General features: G+C 40.2%; 1 protein-coding gene and 2 long non-coding RNA genes across 6 annotated transcripts in view; 2 read left to right on the plus strand and 1 right to left on the minus strand.

The window, feature by feature from the left end:
• LOC147378477 (uncharacterized) overlaps positions 1-6,845 on the plus strand; it is a 97,845-nt gene extending 91,000 nt beyond the window's left edge. Inside the window, exons 4-5 of one of the 2 annotated variants that reach the window (XR_015147238.1) lie at positions 4,790-4,926; positions 6,732-6,837. This is a non-coding gene — a long non-coding RNA (uncharacterized LOC147378477). Of the gene's footprint in view, positions 1-4,789; positions 4,927-6,731 lie in introns of both variants that reach the window. The other variant, XR_015147239.1, reaches the window with a different exon arrangement.
• Positions 6,846-7,202: 357 nt separating this feature from the next.
• LOC147378480 (uncharacterized) lies at positions 7,203-12,228 on the plus strand. Its single transcript, XR_015147229.1, has 3 exons — positions 7,203-9,468; positions 10,598-10,677; positions 10,814-12,228. It is a non-coding gene; the product is annotated as an uncharacterized LOC147378480 (long non-coding RNA).
• STK39 (serine/threonine kinase 39) overlaps positions 7,660-15,369 on the minus strand; it is a 320,679-nt gene continuing 312,969 nt past the window's right edge. For all 3 annotated transcript variants that reach the window (XM_086355955.1, XM_086356077.1, XM_086356086.1), the window contains one exon: positions 7,660-9,198. In XM_086355955.1, coding sequence (XP_086212081.1) covers positions 9,124-9,198 — 75 coding nt within the window. In that variant the 3' untranslated portion in view covers positions 7,660-9,123. The remainder of the gene's footprint in view (positions 9,199-15,369) is intronic.

The raw sequence follows: 15,369 nt of genomic DNA on the forward strand, positions 1-15,369 counted from the left end.
TTTTTTTTTCTTTTTTTTTTCTGGTGACTTTGGGCTTTGTTTATTCTTTTACAGATTACTTTACAAGTTATATTAGGTTGTTTATTTCTAATTTTTCTTGTTTCTTGAGGTAGGCCTGTATCACTATAAACTTCCCTCTTAGAACTGTTTTTGCTGCCATCGAATAGATTTTGGAAAGTTGTGTTTTATTTTTACTTGTCTTAAGGTATTTTCTGATTTCCTTTTAAATTTCTTCATGTACTCATTACTTGGTCTGGAGTTTTGTTTTCATTTTTTGGAGTGTAGTTTATTTACAATGTTGTGTTAGTTTTGGGTGTATAGCAAAGTGAATCAGTTATACACATAATGTATCCACTCTTTTTTTTTTTTTTTAAGATTCTTTTCCCCTATAAGCCATTAGAGTATTGATTAGAGTTCCCTGTGCTATACAGTAGGTCCTTATCACTTATCTAATTTAGTAGCATGTAGTTTAGTCTTGATGTGTTTGTGTTTTTCCCATTTTTCTTCCTGTAATTTATTCCTAGTTTCATACCATTGTGGTCAGGAAAAAGATGGTTGATAGAATTTCTATCCTCTTAAATTTATTGAGACTGGTTTTGTAGCATAGGACATGATATATCCTGGGCAACATTCCACATGCATTTAAAAAGAGTGTATATTCTGCTGTTTTGGGATATAATGCCCTGTAAACATCTATGGAGTCCAGCTAGTCTAATGTGTCATTTTAAACTACTGTTTTTGCCACCTACCCAGGCTGCCTCAAAACATTGAGCAGAGTTCCATGTGCTATACAGTTGGTCCTTTTTGGTTACCCATTTTAAATATAGCAGTGTGTAGAGGCAACCATAAGTTTGTTCTCTAAGTCTGGGAGGAGTTTGGGGGAGAATGGATCATGCATGTGTATGGCTGAGCCCCTTCACTGTTTACCTGAAACTGTCACTGCACTGCTAGTCAGCTACACCTCAATATAAAATTAAATGTTAAAAAAAATTTAAGAAAAAAGCAACTGTTTTTGTATTGGTTTTCTGTTTGGTTGATCTATCCACTGATGTAAGTGGGGTATTAAAATCTTCCCCAATTATTGCATTATTGTCAATTTCTCCCTTTATGTCCATTAATATTTGCTCTATATATTTAGGTGCTCTTACAATAGCTGTTCACAAATGTTTTATTCCTTTCTTGTATTGATCTTTTTATTATTATATAATGTCCTTCTGTTTTTGTCTTTTGTTGTAGACTGTGTTTTATTTATATTTATTTTAATTGTGTAGACTGCTTTAAAGTCTACTTTATCTGGTATGACTAGTGCTACTGTGGCTTTCTTGTCATTTCAATTTGCATGAAATATGTTTTTCCATCTCCTTATTTTTTGTGTGCCTTTAGCTCTGTCGTGAGTCTCTTGTAAGCAGTATATCTTATCTTTTAATCTAATTAGCCATTTTAATTGGAGCAGTTAGTCAACTGACATTTAAAAATGGTTATTGATAGATATGTACTTACTGCCGTTTTGTTAATTGTTTTCCAGTTGTTTTATAGTTCTTCTCTGTTCTGTTTTTCTTTTAGTTTCTTCCCTTATGGTTTGATGATTTTCTTTAATGGTATGCTTGTGTTCCTTTCACTTTAGGTTGTGTGCATCTGCTGTAGGTTTTTGATTTGTGATTATTATGGGGCTCATATATGTTGATATGTACCTATTATCTACTTGTTTTAAAGTCATTTAACTTCAAACACCTTCTAAAAGATCTACGTTTTTTTACTCCCCTCCCCCATGTTTTGTATTTTTGATGCCATATTTTATATCATCATGTTTATCTTTTAACTTTGTAGTTATAGTTGATTTTACAGTTCTTTCAATCTTTGTCCTAGCTTATTAAAGTGGTTGATCCACAATCTTTACTATGAATTTTTCTTTACTTAGTAGGATTTTTCCTTTCCTATAGATTCTTCTTGTTGTAACCTTTTCTTTTTTACTTATAAAAGACCCTTTAACATTTCTTTTAGGGCTGGTTTAGTACTGATGAACTCTATCTCTTCTGAATGATAATCTTGCTGAGATTATCCGTTTCCACACTTTAAACATGTTATGCCATTCCCTTCTAGCCTGCAGTGTTTCTGCAGAAAAAATCTCTCATAGCCTTATGAGGGTTGCCTTGTATGTGACTCCTTGCTTTTCTCTTGCTGTCTTTAGAATTCTCTCACTAACTTTTGCCATTTTAATTTTGATGCCTAGATGTGAATCTTTTGGGATTCATCTTGTTTGGGACTCTGTTCTTCCTGTACCTGGATGTGTTTCCTTCTTCAGATTCAGGAACTTTACAACCATAACTTCACTAAATACATTTTCAACCCCTTTTGCTCTCTCTTCTCCTTCTGGAACCCTAATAATGCCAATGTTGATACACATGATGTTGTCCCAAATGTTCCTTAAACTGTTTTAATTTCAAAAATTTGTTTTCTTTTTGTTATCCTAATTGAGTGATTTCCATTATTCTATTTTCCAGATCAGGTGTTCTGTATCAGTTGGTTTGCTGTTAATTCCTTCTAGTGTGTTTTCATTTATCATATTCTTTAGTTCTGATTGGTTCTTTTTTACTTTCTAGTCCCTTGTTTGGAGAAGGCACTGGCACCCCACTCTGGTACTCTTGCCTGGAAAATCCCATGGATGGAGGAGCCTGGTAGGCTGCAGTCCATGGGGTCACTAAGAGTCGGGCACGACTGAGTGACTTCACTTTCACTTTTCACTTTCATGCATTGGGGAAGGAAATGGCAACCCACTCTAGTGTTCTTGCCTGGAGAATCCCAGGGATGGGGGAGCCTGGTGGGCTGCCGTCTATGGGGTCGCACAGAGTCGGACATGACTGAAGCGACTTAGCAGCAGCAGCAGCAGTCCCTTGTTATAGTTCACGCTATGTTCATCTGTTATTTTCCCTAATTCAGTTAACATTATTACTAATTCTCTGAACTAGTAAATTGTGTATCTGTTTCATTCGGGTTTTCAGGGTTTTTTTCCCCTTTCTTGTTCTTTTATTTGAAACAAATTTCTCTGTCTTCTCATTTTGCTTATCTTTTTCTCTATGAAATTAGATAAAGGTTACCTATCCTGGTCCTGAATGGGGTGTCCTTGTGTGGGAGCATCCTTGTGCAGTCTGCATGTGCCTGGTGGCTTTGATGGGTGAGCTGTGTCTGAAGTGCGTTCGAGTCACATTTCTCCTCTGGGTAGGCTGGCAGTGATCACTATTGCTAGGAGGTGGAGCTGGAGATGGCAGAGATGGGGGAGGGTTAGAGCTAGAGCCAGATGCGAGAGGGGGACTTCTCTGCTCAGTAGCCAACAGCATCCTGTCAAGGGATAGGAGCGCGTCCAAAGTTGCTACACCAGAAGCCCCGAGGGTCAAGTCAGAGCTGCTTCTGTTCCCTCAGTGTGTGCTCTCCCCCTCCCAGCAGTGGCACCTTTGCCCCATAAGGGAGCACTGTTGGAGCATGTGCCCTGTGCAGGCCAGGGTGTGAGTTGGCACGGTCCATGCATGCCAGTCAGAGCTCCAGACTGCTGCCTCTGCAGGTGCCGATAATGGTCACCCTCTCCCTATTCAGGTACAGTGCTGGATCCAGGTTGGCACCATCCTCCATGGCAAAGCACTCTCCAGCAGCAGCAGCCTTTGCTCTAGTGGGAAGCTGTGCTGTGGAGCAAGAGGGGCCACAGCATGTGCTGGAGTGATCCCACCTCTGGCCAGAGCACTGACCTTTCACCCCTGTGACCACCAGGGTGGATGCCTTGCCAGGTCTGAGCCGACTCTGTTCCTGACAGCTGGGCACTCACCTTGGCTGCCGTAGCCTTTGCCTTAGTATGGAGCTGCTCTGCAGCTTAGTATGGAGCTTGCTGCTATGCAGAGCAAGAGGAACCACGGTGGGTGCTCAGCTTGGCCTGGGCCTGCACAAGGGCAGTTACAGAAAACCAGGCAAAGTCTGGGGTCCTTTCAGTCTGCTTCCTCTGCCTCGTTGAGGGAGTAAGAGTGTGTGTGCATTTCTTAAGAGTGGTCTAGGTTTCTGACAGCCCCACTGTCAGTCTCACTGATATTCAAACCTGCCATGAGACTTTTCCTTCCAGTGTTGGATCCCAGGGATGGGGTGTCTGATACATGGTTCAAACTCCTCACTCCCCAGGAAGGGTGTAAGCCCCCTCCTCTTCTGTGTTCCCCTCCAGGGGCACAGGTCCTGCCCTGATTGCTTCTCTTCCCTTCCTGATCCCGACTCTGTGTGGATCTTTCTTACAGCCTTTTGGATGCTGAATACTCCTTCTGCCAGTCTCTAGTTTGTTTCCAGTGAGAACTGCTCACATTTTTGATGTCTTCATGGGGGGAGGTGAGCTCCATGTCCTCCTACTCCACCATCTTGATCTCCTCCTCTTATAGACTCATTAGTTTACTGAACGGTCTACCTAAACAATAAGCTGGTTTTTTCTGTGATAAAATACAAATCTTGGTTTCTCAAGCCAGTATTCTACATAAGCGATAAATACACTACAGGAATCGTTATTCTATTACTGACCTTTCTTCATTCTGTAACAAATTCAAATAATAGCATAAGAGTGTAATTCTTAATAATATTCCTTGCCCTTTGAGTTATGAGCTAAATTATACAGGTTCAATAAACCCCTTCAGCTAATGATGCTCATTTTGTAGGCTGTAATTCATGTAGGGGAAGTATTATGTACTTTTCTTCAAGCATCCATTGGCTTGGCATAGATGCACAGTACCTGATAAGCTAATTGTGCCAATTTGTCTTCTGTTCTTAGGTGTCTGAACTAGCCATGGTTAGGGTTGTTGAATAAGGTGTAAGAAGACAGGTAAAGAAGCAGCATTGTTATTGGACCATGCTTTTTCTCTCTGGTAAAAAAGCATTGAGGCAATCACTGAGACATTTTGGAAACAGGTACTTTTTGCTATTTTTTATGGCTTGTCTATTCCAGTGGAGTGCCAGTTCCTTTTTTGTGATGTTTTGGGTGTTAACTGATATTGTATCTCAGGTCCCTGAGGGAGTCAGTCATTTAGTCATATTTTAAACATATGCCTTTACAGTCTCCACTCTTTATATGCATTAAACAGTTTACTCATTCTTGGTAGTACACATTCTAAATACCTAACTCCAGGAAGTATTTTATCCACTTAAAGGGAATACTCTTATGATCAAACCTCATTACTTAAAATTTTAGTTCATGCCAATATGCAATGGAAATTGTCACTTGAAAACCATCTGATTATGGCAATTCTGCCTAGTGGTAGACCTCTTTTCTAGGTTGGGACATTCTGGCCCGAAGGGTATGTTTTAGCACCACCCACCTTGGCACACCACTTAACGCCCAACCCTGCCCTTTAATATCCTGGTGAGAGTATGAAATGGGTAGATTAGACAAATGTGTGCAACAGAAAAATGAGGGTATGTTTGAGTTCCTTTAATTGTATCATAGTTGGATAAAGCCACTTTTGGATAAGCCAGAAGTATGCTCTCTATACTTCTACTGTAGGTATGGATAAATTTAAGCTGATCATGACTTTACTATAACAAATTCAATGGGCCTAAGCAATAGCTTCTCTTATCCAATATATCTCTAGGGCAAAAAAAGACCTCAGATCATTTACTGTCAAATATGAATCCTAATTTCTGGCAAAGTCCTCCCTCCAGTGCTAATTGGTTATTTTCACCATCTCTGTAATTACTTGTAGATTCTGCTTGCCAACTTAACTTTGGAAGGTTAACCAGGAAAGTATGTTGCTTAACATGAAACAGGTCACAGGTGCATTGTTGAGATGAGTGAAAATTCTGATTGAAAAAAAAAAATTCCTATGCTAGGATTTTATATGGGATTAGATTTGTTTTTTGAGGGAATTCTTGACTCTTCCCCAAAAGACTACTACTTCAACCTACTCCGACATGAAGAGGCATGAAGAGCTACCATATTTACCAGCATATAAGAAATGTAATGGGAGAAGGCAATGGCACCCCACTCCAGTACTCTTGCCTGGAAAATCCCATGGACAGAGGAGCCTGGTAGGCTGCAGTCCATGAGGTCGCGAAGAGTCGGACACAACTGAGCGACTTCACTTTCACTTTTCACTTTCACGCATTGGAGAAGGAAATGGCAACCCACTCCAGTGTTCTTGCCTGGAGAATCCCAGGGACAGGGGAGCCTGGTGGGCTGCCGTCTATGGGGTCGCACAGAATCGGACATGACTGAAGCAACTTAGCAGCAGCAGCAAGATATGTAACACATAGGAAAATGGGTTAACTTTCCAAGAATAATTTTTTGGAAAAAGATTGTTTTCACACACAGTCTAGAAGTGTCTCTGAAAGTTGTCCTATATACAGAAAACCAGGTTGTTCAAATAAGAACAATATATGGACATTAAAATGAGATGATAATGTCCTTCCATTTTAGATCTCTGCAAGTTGACCACAGTCGGAGCACAGGGGACGCTGGACAGATTTTGTTTGTATGAAATGAGTCCCTTGATTTTATGAAGAAGTGTAAACCCTCCTGTTTGCCAGAGCATGTGAGCTGTCCAAATAAATAATGCCAAGTATCTGTGTTTAGCGAAGTTTAGGTTTTTGCCAGTGAGCAGAATCACAATGTGTCATGTTTAATCAAAAGCTTGATTAGGAGAAATAGTCACACAGGATTGCCTAAAGGAAATGTACCCTACTCATTCCACCCAACTTTAACTGCTGTATCTTTCTAGACCACACGTGAGAGCAACTGCTTGGATCATGATCTCAGCTCCTAGCTGACCAGCACTTCCTATCACATACCCTGCATGTGAGCCCCCACAGAAAGCACTGGAAAGGGTAAGTGTTCAAAACCTGGAATATATGGGTCAATGCTTTGAGAGTTTCTAAGTTTCTAAATTCATAACTCGAACTTCCTAGAAGAATTTCATTCCAGGCATTAGTACTAGGAAAAATCAGCGTTCATCCTTACTTGAAGGAGAAACGATGTTACTCTTCACCGTTGGTGGGTTGGGAGCTCTAATCCCAGGCTGTGTGCTGACTGACTAGGACCTCGTCATGAGCTTCTGTGCCCTAATTTTACACTTGCAATTATCTTGGTAGCCAGTTCTTACTGACCCTTCATCTTAATTTATGTACTTGAAAAAAATATTTATCTTGGTATCTGGTATATAAGCTCCTTCAAATACCATTAGAAAACATATGGGAATATGAGCATAAAAAAATTAAGCATTTATTCATCAATGTATCGCAAAACAGAGTTCTATATAGTTCCTCATGTATGTTTTACTCTGAATAGAATGTGTGGGTTTTTTCTTGCACTGTTTTGGCCACAAGTTGTGCAGCAGATGTCAGGAGGCCAAGAAGCTGTGAAAGGCCCTGGCCAAGTCCCCTAACCGTTCTGGCCTTAGTGGTTGGAAGGAATTCTTCCCACTTGTCTGTGGCAGCCCTTTGTTTTTGACGTAAAGATAGACTGTCTACATTGAGAGTGAATGTCTCGCATTCTTTTTGTCAAGCTAATTGTCAAACCTGATTCTCCGCGACTAGCTGGATGCTTTAGTCTTCCTCCAGGGCACTTTTCACCAGGTAATTCTCACTAGGCCTTTTACGAAAGTGCTAAATGTCACTGCAGCGGGAGGAATGAGACAATGCCACGCTCTCTCTTTGTGCAACAATACACGTTTATTGTCCTTTTACCTCTGCAGTCATCTTTGAGTAATTGTTGTGTAAACAATAGAATGGAATGAAATTACATTAAGTTGTATGCAAATGGCTCTAGAACACCTTAACAATTATGACAAGGCAATTATAAATAACTTTTTTCCTTAGTAATATATATTTGCTTTTTAAAGTACATTAAAGAGCTGCCATATCTAGGGTTAGCTAGGAAAGAGCAAATGGTACCATCTGGGAGCCACTACCCTGAAAGTTTAGACTCCAATTTTGAAAATCTGATGGTGTACTATTCCATAATGTATAGTCAAGCAGAGGGCGATTTGGGTTGAAAGTATGTATTCTTGAAACTTAACAGCGTTTTACCTTTTAGTCATTGCACAAAACCCTTTCTATTATTTTTCACTCCATCTGGGTATTCTGCAGAATTTCAAGTAAAACACGGATTCTGGTATTTTTCAAGTTTATCGCCTTTGGAACGACAGATTCTATCATTTCAGGAGACATCAAATCAGAGGTGGGTACAGAATTAGCAATCTAACAGAATGGCGCCATTTTATAGAGCATCCTAAACGTTCCAGTGAAGCAAAACTTACATATGCCACTTTATGTAGAGGAAATTTTAGATCTGAGACTATTCCAGAGTAAAGCAGCCTCAGGCACATTCTTAATATGAATTTTTTTTTCCCACAAGGCACCTCCCTCTCCCAGGAGACAATCAGATTGTGAACTGGTTTTCAGGCAAACCAAGAGAGTAAGCATCCTAGTTCCTAATTCAGTCATTTCAAAAATCACAAGTTATAAATACTCGAAAGATAGACCTGAAATTTTTTGTTGAAATAACAAGAGTAACTGCAGGAAGCATATATAATCAAAAACTTTTTTTTTCTTTCTTATAGCTAAGGTGTGTAATGCATAAATATATGAAAAATAAAATTCACAGTCAGTTTTAAAACTAGAATTCAAGTTTGGCTAATAAATCTTAATTTTATAAGTATATTAATTTCTAAATACAACATAAGAGGCAGTATTGTCAGATGTACAATTAAAGTATTATAACAGAAAGGACAACTAAGAGAGAAGAAATAGGCTTCTGATAGAAAAGATTCCTTTTGTTGCCAATAAATCGGGCCACCTGAGTGTTTCAGCTTCTTTTCACTTAAGGGAGATCCAAATTGGTTGCTGAGGATATTAAATAGATTTTGAAAAACTGAGCAACAGTCGTGCAGCTGTGGCATTTGCTTGTTCTCATACTGTGGGTTGCTAGAGAATAAAGCAGAACTCAGTGTTGTTAAGTTTAAAAAAAATACTCTTTTATCCCGTTACGTTGAAGCCGGCCTCTTCACAATCCTCTGATTTTGCTAGGGGGTGGGAGGAAGTGGCAGGAAAGGTTGGAGGGAGGGTGTGGCGAGGGGAGGCATGACAGATCAGGGCGACATCAAGGGACAGGTATCAGCTGACACTCAACTGAGCAAACCCGATCAGCTTCACTTCGTCGGGAATCTCCGACCCATCACAGCCAGAAGCCTGAAAAGGTAAAAAGAAAGCCTCAGTGCCGGCTGGTTGGTAGCGGCCTTTTACGGAGTTGTTCGTGGGAAGGCGGGTCCATGTGCAGTCTATGGGGCCAGGGGTTCCATCTCCGCCAGCAGACATGCTAAGAATCCCTTTCTTCAGTGACTCCTGGGTGTCAACTGCTCTGAGAAATCTGATCATCAAGCCCATTGAGGACAGAGGCGAGAGGCTTTGCTGCCCATGAAATGGAACTGCCAGTGAGCCAGCCACAGGACTGCCGGGAAGGTACATACACATTCTCAACAACTACTATGTAAAATGTAGTTTTAAATATGCCTACTTTTAAAAGACTATTATGAAAATGAGCAGAAGAGATCTAAGAGGCCACACTCAAGGGTAAGTTGGTTTTTACCAAAATCATCATCTCTGTCAAACTGGTCAGGAAAAAAAGGTCACCAAGTAGTAGAATGGCTCATGATAGACAACTGTTGTTTAAATATGAGTACTTTTTACAGGGAAAGGTACCATATGTTTTTTTCTATAACAGAATTTGTAAAACTTTAGGACATATTTAGTGCCTTAAAACTGGCCCAGATTACAGAATGCAAAGTATTTTATCATGTCAAAATTCAAAGAAACTGTAAATAAGCCCTTGCCCATCAAAATTCTCACTGGCCCTAATCGACAACTTATTCTCCTCTTTACCTCCCTTTCCTATATGGTGGCTCAGTAGTAAAGAATCTGCCTGCAATGCAGGAGACGCAGGTTCGATCCCTGGTTGGGAAGATCTCCTGGAGAAGGAAATGGCTACCCACTGCCAGTATTCTTGCCTGGAGAATTTAATGAACAGAGGAGCCTGGTGGGCTACAGTCCATGGGGTCACAGAGAGTCGGACACGACTGAGGAACTAACCTATAGACACACAGAGTACTCAGACCACCATTCTAAATTGCCTCTACAGTACATAAATCAGAACTGGACATTACGTAAGCACCACAAAGTGGGGTGAGAAAAGTTTGAATGTCTGGGAATGGGCAATTAATTACCAAAGGGACATAGGAACCTTTTCTTGGCTGACCGCCTGCTAAATAATGGTGAAAACAGCTAGTTTCCCAGGGTCCAAAGCCCTTTCCAATCCTCACAGTGAAGCCGCTTAGCACCGTTCCAAAACACTACAGAACTCAGCCCTTTGCCAACCCCAGCATTTTCCTTTAAAATAGGCAGCTAATTAGAACATATAACTTGAATATTTGAAATAATTATCCTTAACATTCAGTGTGAGCAGTTATGCTTAATAAGAAAATCCATAGCGTAAAGAGTAGGAATATTAGATAACATTTAAATAATTTACTTTGTGCCTGTCTCTAGTTTCAACTGACAGATAAAGTACAATTTTCATTGTTTGCATTGCCAGGGGCAGAAAGATCAGAAGCTCTCCTTATCACTGCTAACAAAGCAGCACTGGCAGAAACGGCTTCTCAGCTGAGATTTCTGGTGGGTGTTTATCACACCAACACTGTGACCTTTACCACCACCACCACCCCGCCCTCCCCTGCCACCCGACCATTCTTCTCGTACTACCACTGTTTCTTGACATCTTTCTAAACCTTCCCTTCTTCTCTCCTTGTAGCTATTGCTAACAGCACTTCCTCAGCTCACTGATGGGGGCAGAGATGACCTGTGTAGAAAACTGACAAACATCTGAGGCCAAACTGTTGCTTTTAACAAGTGTGAAGCCACATCCATGCATTTGAAAGCTGTATCTAGCTGTGACTAGCAGGAGCTGAAAATAGCTAGAAATAAAAACTAAGTCTTGTGGTGAAGACTAATGAAAGTGAGAATTTGTGTAACCAAAGCAGTGATTATGTGGGTACAGTGAGGTCATGTCCCATTCTAGGTTCTGTCTCCTGGCAAAGAGGCACAGGCCAGGTGATTGGCTTTGCTTCAGGACACTCAGCCTTCCCTCCTCCATGTTGCTAGCTCTGATTTAAGCCTCTTAAATCAGAGGCCTCAAATCCTCTTAAATCCTTACCTCTTTGTGGCCTGAAAAATGATCATGAGGACAACAAGCAAATGATACTGAAATCTCCACAAAAGAGACCAGAAACCCTTAAGGCAGCAGTTCTCAAACTTTATCAAGAACTCCAAATGATATGTCCACGTGGATTGTATTTATTGTACTTAGAAATATTAAATATTTATATAAACACATGTGACTTAGAAGCTTTTGCACAGTAAAGAAAATCATAAACAAAATGAAAAGATAACCTACGGAACGGGGTAAAATATTTGCAAACGACGCCACCGACAAGGGTTTAATTTCTAGTATACAAAGAACTCAAAGAAACAAAAAATCCAATCAAAAAATGGGCAGAGGACCTAAATAGAGATTTTTCCAAAGAAATACAAATGGCCAATAACCACACAAAGAGATGCTCAGCATCACTAATTACTAGAGAAAAACAAATCTACAATGATGAACCACCTCATACCAGTCAGAACAGCCACAGATGCTAGAGTATGGAGAAAGGGAGCACTCCTACACTGCTGGTGGGAATATAAGTTGTCGTAGTCACTGTGGAAACCAGTACAGAGGGTTCTCAGAAAAGCAAACATGGAATTACCTACCCTACAATCCAGCAATCCCATTCCCACCATTGTAGATACCAGTTCCAGTCTCTCATTTACAACACATAAACAGACTCACAGACATAAAGACTTGTGGTTGCCAAGGGGAATGAGAGGTGGGGGAGTGCTGCATTGGGAGCTTGGGGTTAGCAAAACTACTACATGTAGAAAAACAAGGATCTACTTTATAGCAGAGAGCTTACAATCAGTATTCTATAATAAACCATAATAGGAAAGAATGTGTGTGTGTATATATAACTCAATCACTTTGCTGTACAGCAGAAATTAACACATTGTAAATCAACTTCAATAAAAATATTTTTAGTAATGTTAAAGTATTGAATCTATATTAAAACAAAATATGTTTAGGTTATGTTGTATTTACTGTCTTAGAAAATAAAAGGTGTTTCTAAAGTATTCAGTTACTGATTCATTAAACATCACAGAAATAAGCCCACTGCATGCTAATAGTTTCCCAAAACAAAATTAAGAGTGGCACTGCTTTTTACACTTTCTCAAATCTCAAATGTTTTGCTTAATAAAAATGGCCAGATTCTCACACCTGCATGCGCAGTCACTCCACTGCTGTTTTCCTTAAAGTATACAAAGAAAATCCGGTCTCTCACAAATATCTAGTTGGAAAAGGGGAGAGTATCTTAATAGCCTTTCCAAGTAATTGTGGACATCATTTGTCACTATGCCAAAACTTTCCAAGTGCTATTTTCATAAAGCTTAGTTGCAATATAAAATGTAAAACCAACATGTTAAACTTTTCATAAATGTTATGGTAAACATTGGTCTATTTTGATGGATCTTTTACCCATGTATAATTTTTCAGCATCACTGAGCTAGCAAATGTTCCAAATGTTGACATATTACACAGTATCAATACATTATTATTACCAATCTCATCGGATAAGGCTTTAAATACTGGGGGTAGGGTTGTGGGTGTCTGTCAAACTTACTACGGCAGATACAAGTTTTCTAAAATCCTGTTTTTTGCTTGAAATGTGAAATTTCTTATTGACAACAAATACTGTCCATTGTTTTCCTTGATGTGTCAGGCTTACTGGGTTCATTTTGAAACAAATGTCTGCCAGATCCCTAGTCTGAAGAGCCAATGTTTCTCAGCTGTTCTTCCAAGTAAAAGTGATGTTCCATGAAAAAAAAAAAAAAAGCTAGTTTGGCTCACAACTCAATCTCACCAGTGCTTTCCCTAGAGACAACCATCACACTTAAGTACTGAAGAGATGCTTCCCATCTCATCGCACAGAATATTAAAAAGATGTGTTCTCAAGTGGGGATTTAAGCCAGTTGCACTTTTTAAATTTTTATTTATTTACGGAGTGATAGAGTGAGTGCTTTAAAGATGATGGCTATTACTACAGTTTGATGTTTCTGCTTTGGTTTCTGCCAACATTACTAGGTTTGACCACAGTGGCTTTTACACCAATGTTAACACTACGGAAAAAGCCAAGTAACATCTTAGTGTTCTTATGAACATTCAGGATCCCTTAAAATAGAAGTCTCAAGGAACCCCAGAAGTTCAAGACCCACGTTTCAAGAACCTCCACTTCAAAGGAAAATGTACACGCTATCAGGAACTTACCGTGGTGGTGTAATACCACTGTCACTCAAGTGTCTGAACTCTGATTCCTGAACGTGCCCACCAGACCAGCAGGTGTGGCCTTCATCGTGTAGAGGAGCTTAAGATGTGGCTGTCCAACGTCAATCCTAAGAATTCCCTCCACTGCCAGCCTGGGTGCACTTTGGAACCACCAGGAGAGTTTGAAAACATACCCGTGCCCATGTCCACTCCAGAAGTTGTGACTGAACTGGTCTGGGGTGTGGCCTAGGCACTGGGATTTTCTGAGCTCCCCAGGTGAGTCAGTGGAGTTTGAGAACCTCTGTTTTACCCTAGCGTCCCTTTCCTTTAGAGCCATGGTTCCCAAACTTTAGCATCAGAATCACCCCAGAGTGTGTTAACGCAGGTTCCTGTGCCTGATTCCCTCCAGATTCTGATTCCTCAGGCCTGGGATGGAACCCCAGAATTCACATTTTTATAAAGGTTCCAGGTGAAGCTGACACTATCCGTCTGAGGACCACACTTTGCAGAACCATTGTTTCAGACGGAATAGGACACAGAGCTGCTACATGGACCTTCTTGAACTGACACTTTCAGCAGGAGGAGTAAGTTAATACTCTCAGCTACTTTTTATATCATTTGAGTCCTGGCTTTACGTGTACTTTGGGAAATATCACCTTAATCACTCAGCCTTGATAAATCAGGCTCTTTGGCCATTAATTACCAAAATGCATATAAAACTGCTATCTGTTCAACATCACCAATTATTAGAGAAATGTACCAGCTCACAGCAGCCAGAATGTCCATCATTCAAAAGCCTACAAATAACAAATGCTAGACAGAGTGTGGAGAAAACGGAACTCTCCTATGCTGTTGTCACAGCCACCATGGAAAATAGTATGGAGGGCCTCAGAACACTAACAATAGAACTACCATGTGACCCAGCAATCCCACTTCTGGGTACAAATCCACTCAAAACTCTAATCCAAAAAGATACCTGCACCCCTAGGTTCAGAGCACTGCTATTCACAACCGCCAGCACATGGAAACAGCCTGAATGTCCACTGACAGATGAATGGGTAAAGAAGATGTGGTGCATATACACGATGGAATACTACTGAGCCATAAGACAGAATGAACTATGGACATGAGTTTGAGTGAACTCCGGGAGATGGTGTTGGACAGGGAGGCCTGGTGTGCTGCGATTCATGGGGTCGCAAAGAGTCAGACACAACTGAACTGAACTGAACTGAATGCCATTTGCAGCAACATGAGTGGAACTAGAGATGATCATACTAAGCGAAGTCAGAAAGACAAACACCATACTGTAACACTTATATGTGGAATCTAAAATATGACACCAACGAACGTATCTTTGATACAGAAACAGAATCAGGCATATAGAGAACAGACTGATGGTTGCCAAGGGACAATGAGTTGGGGGAGGGTTGGAGGCTGGGGTGAGCAGATTCAGCAGATGTAAGCTTCTATATATAGAAGGAATTTTTATATATAGAAGGAATAAACAACAAGGTCCTACTGTATAGCTCAGAAAACTATATTCAGTACCCTTTGATAAACCACAATGAAAAAGAACATTGAAGTATATGTATAACTTTTCTGTACAGCAGAAATTAACACACTGCAAATCAACTAGACGTCAATAAAAAATTGCTATCTGCAATGCACGTTAGTAAACTTTAGAAACTAAGTTCATACTGCTCATGTGGGTACCAGTTGGGTGTTAATTACATGTATAGTTGACCCTTGAACAATGGAGGGGTTGGAGGTGCCAGCCCTCCAAGCAGTCAGAAACCCACATATAACTTACATTTGTCCCTCCTTAAATATGGTTCCTCTATCTGCAAGTTGAACTAACCACAGATTGTTATTACCTGTTTATTGAAAAAAATTCATGTCTAATTGGATCATGCAGTTCAAACCTATGTTGTTCAAGGGTCAGCTGTACTTAC

Source organism: Bos grunniens, chromosome 2, assembly GCF_055505025.1.
Source record: "Bos grunniens cultivar Pamir isolate PY7600 chromosome 2, Bosgru_T2T1.0, whole genome shotgun sequence".
Taxonomy (NCBI): Eukaryota; Metazoa; Chordata; class Mammalia; order Artiodactyla; family Bovidae; genus Bos; species Bos grunniens.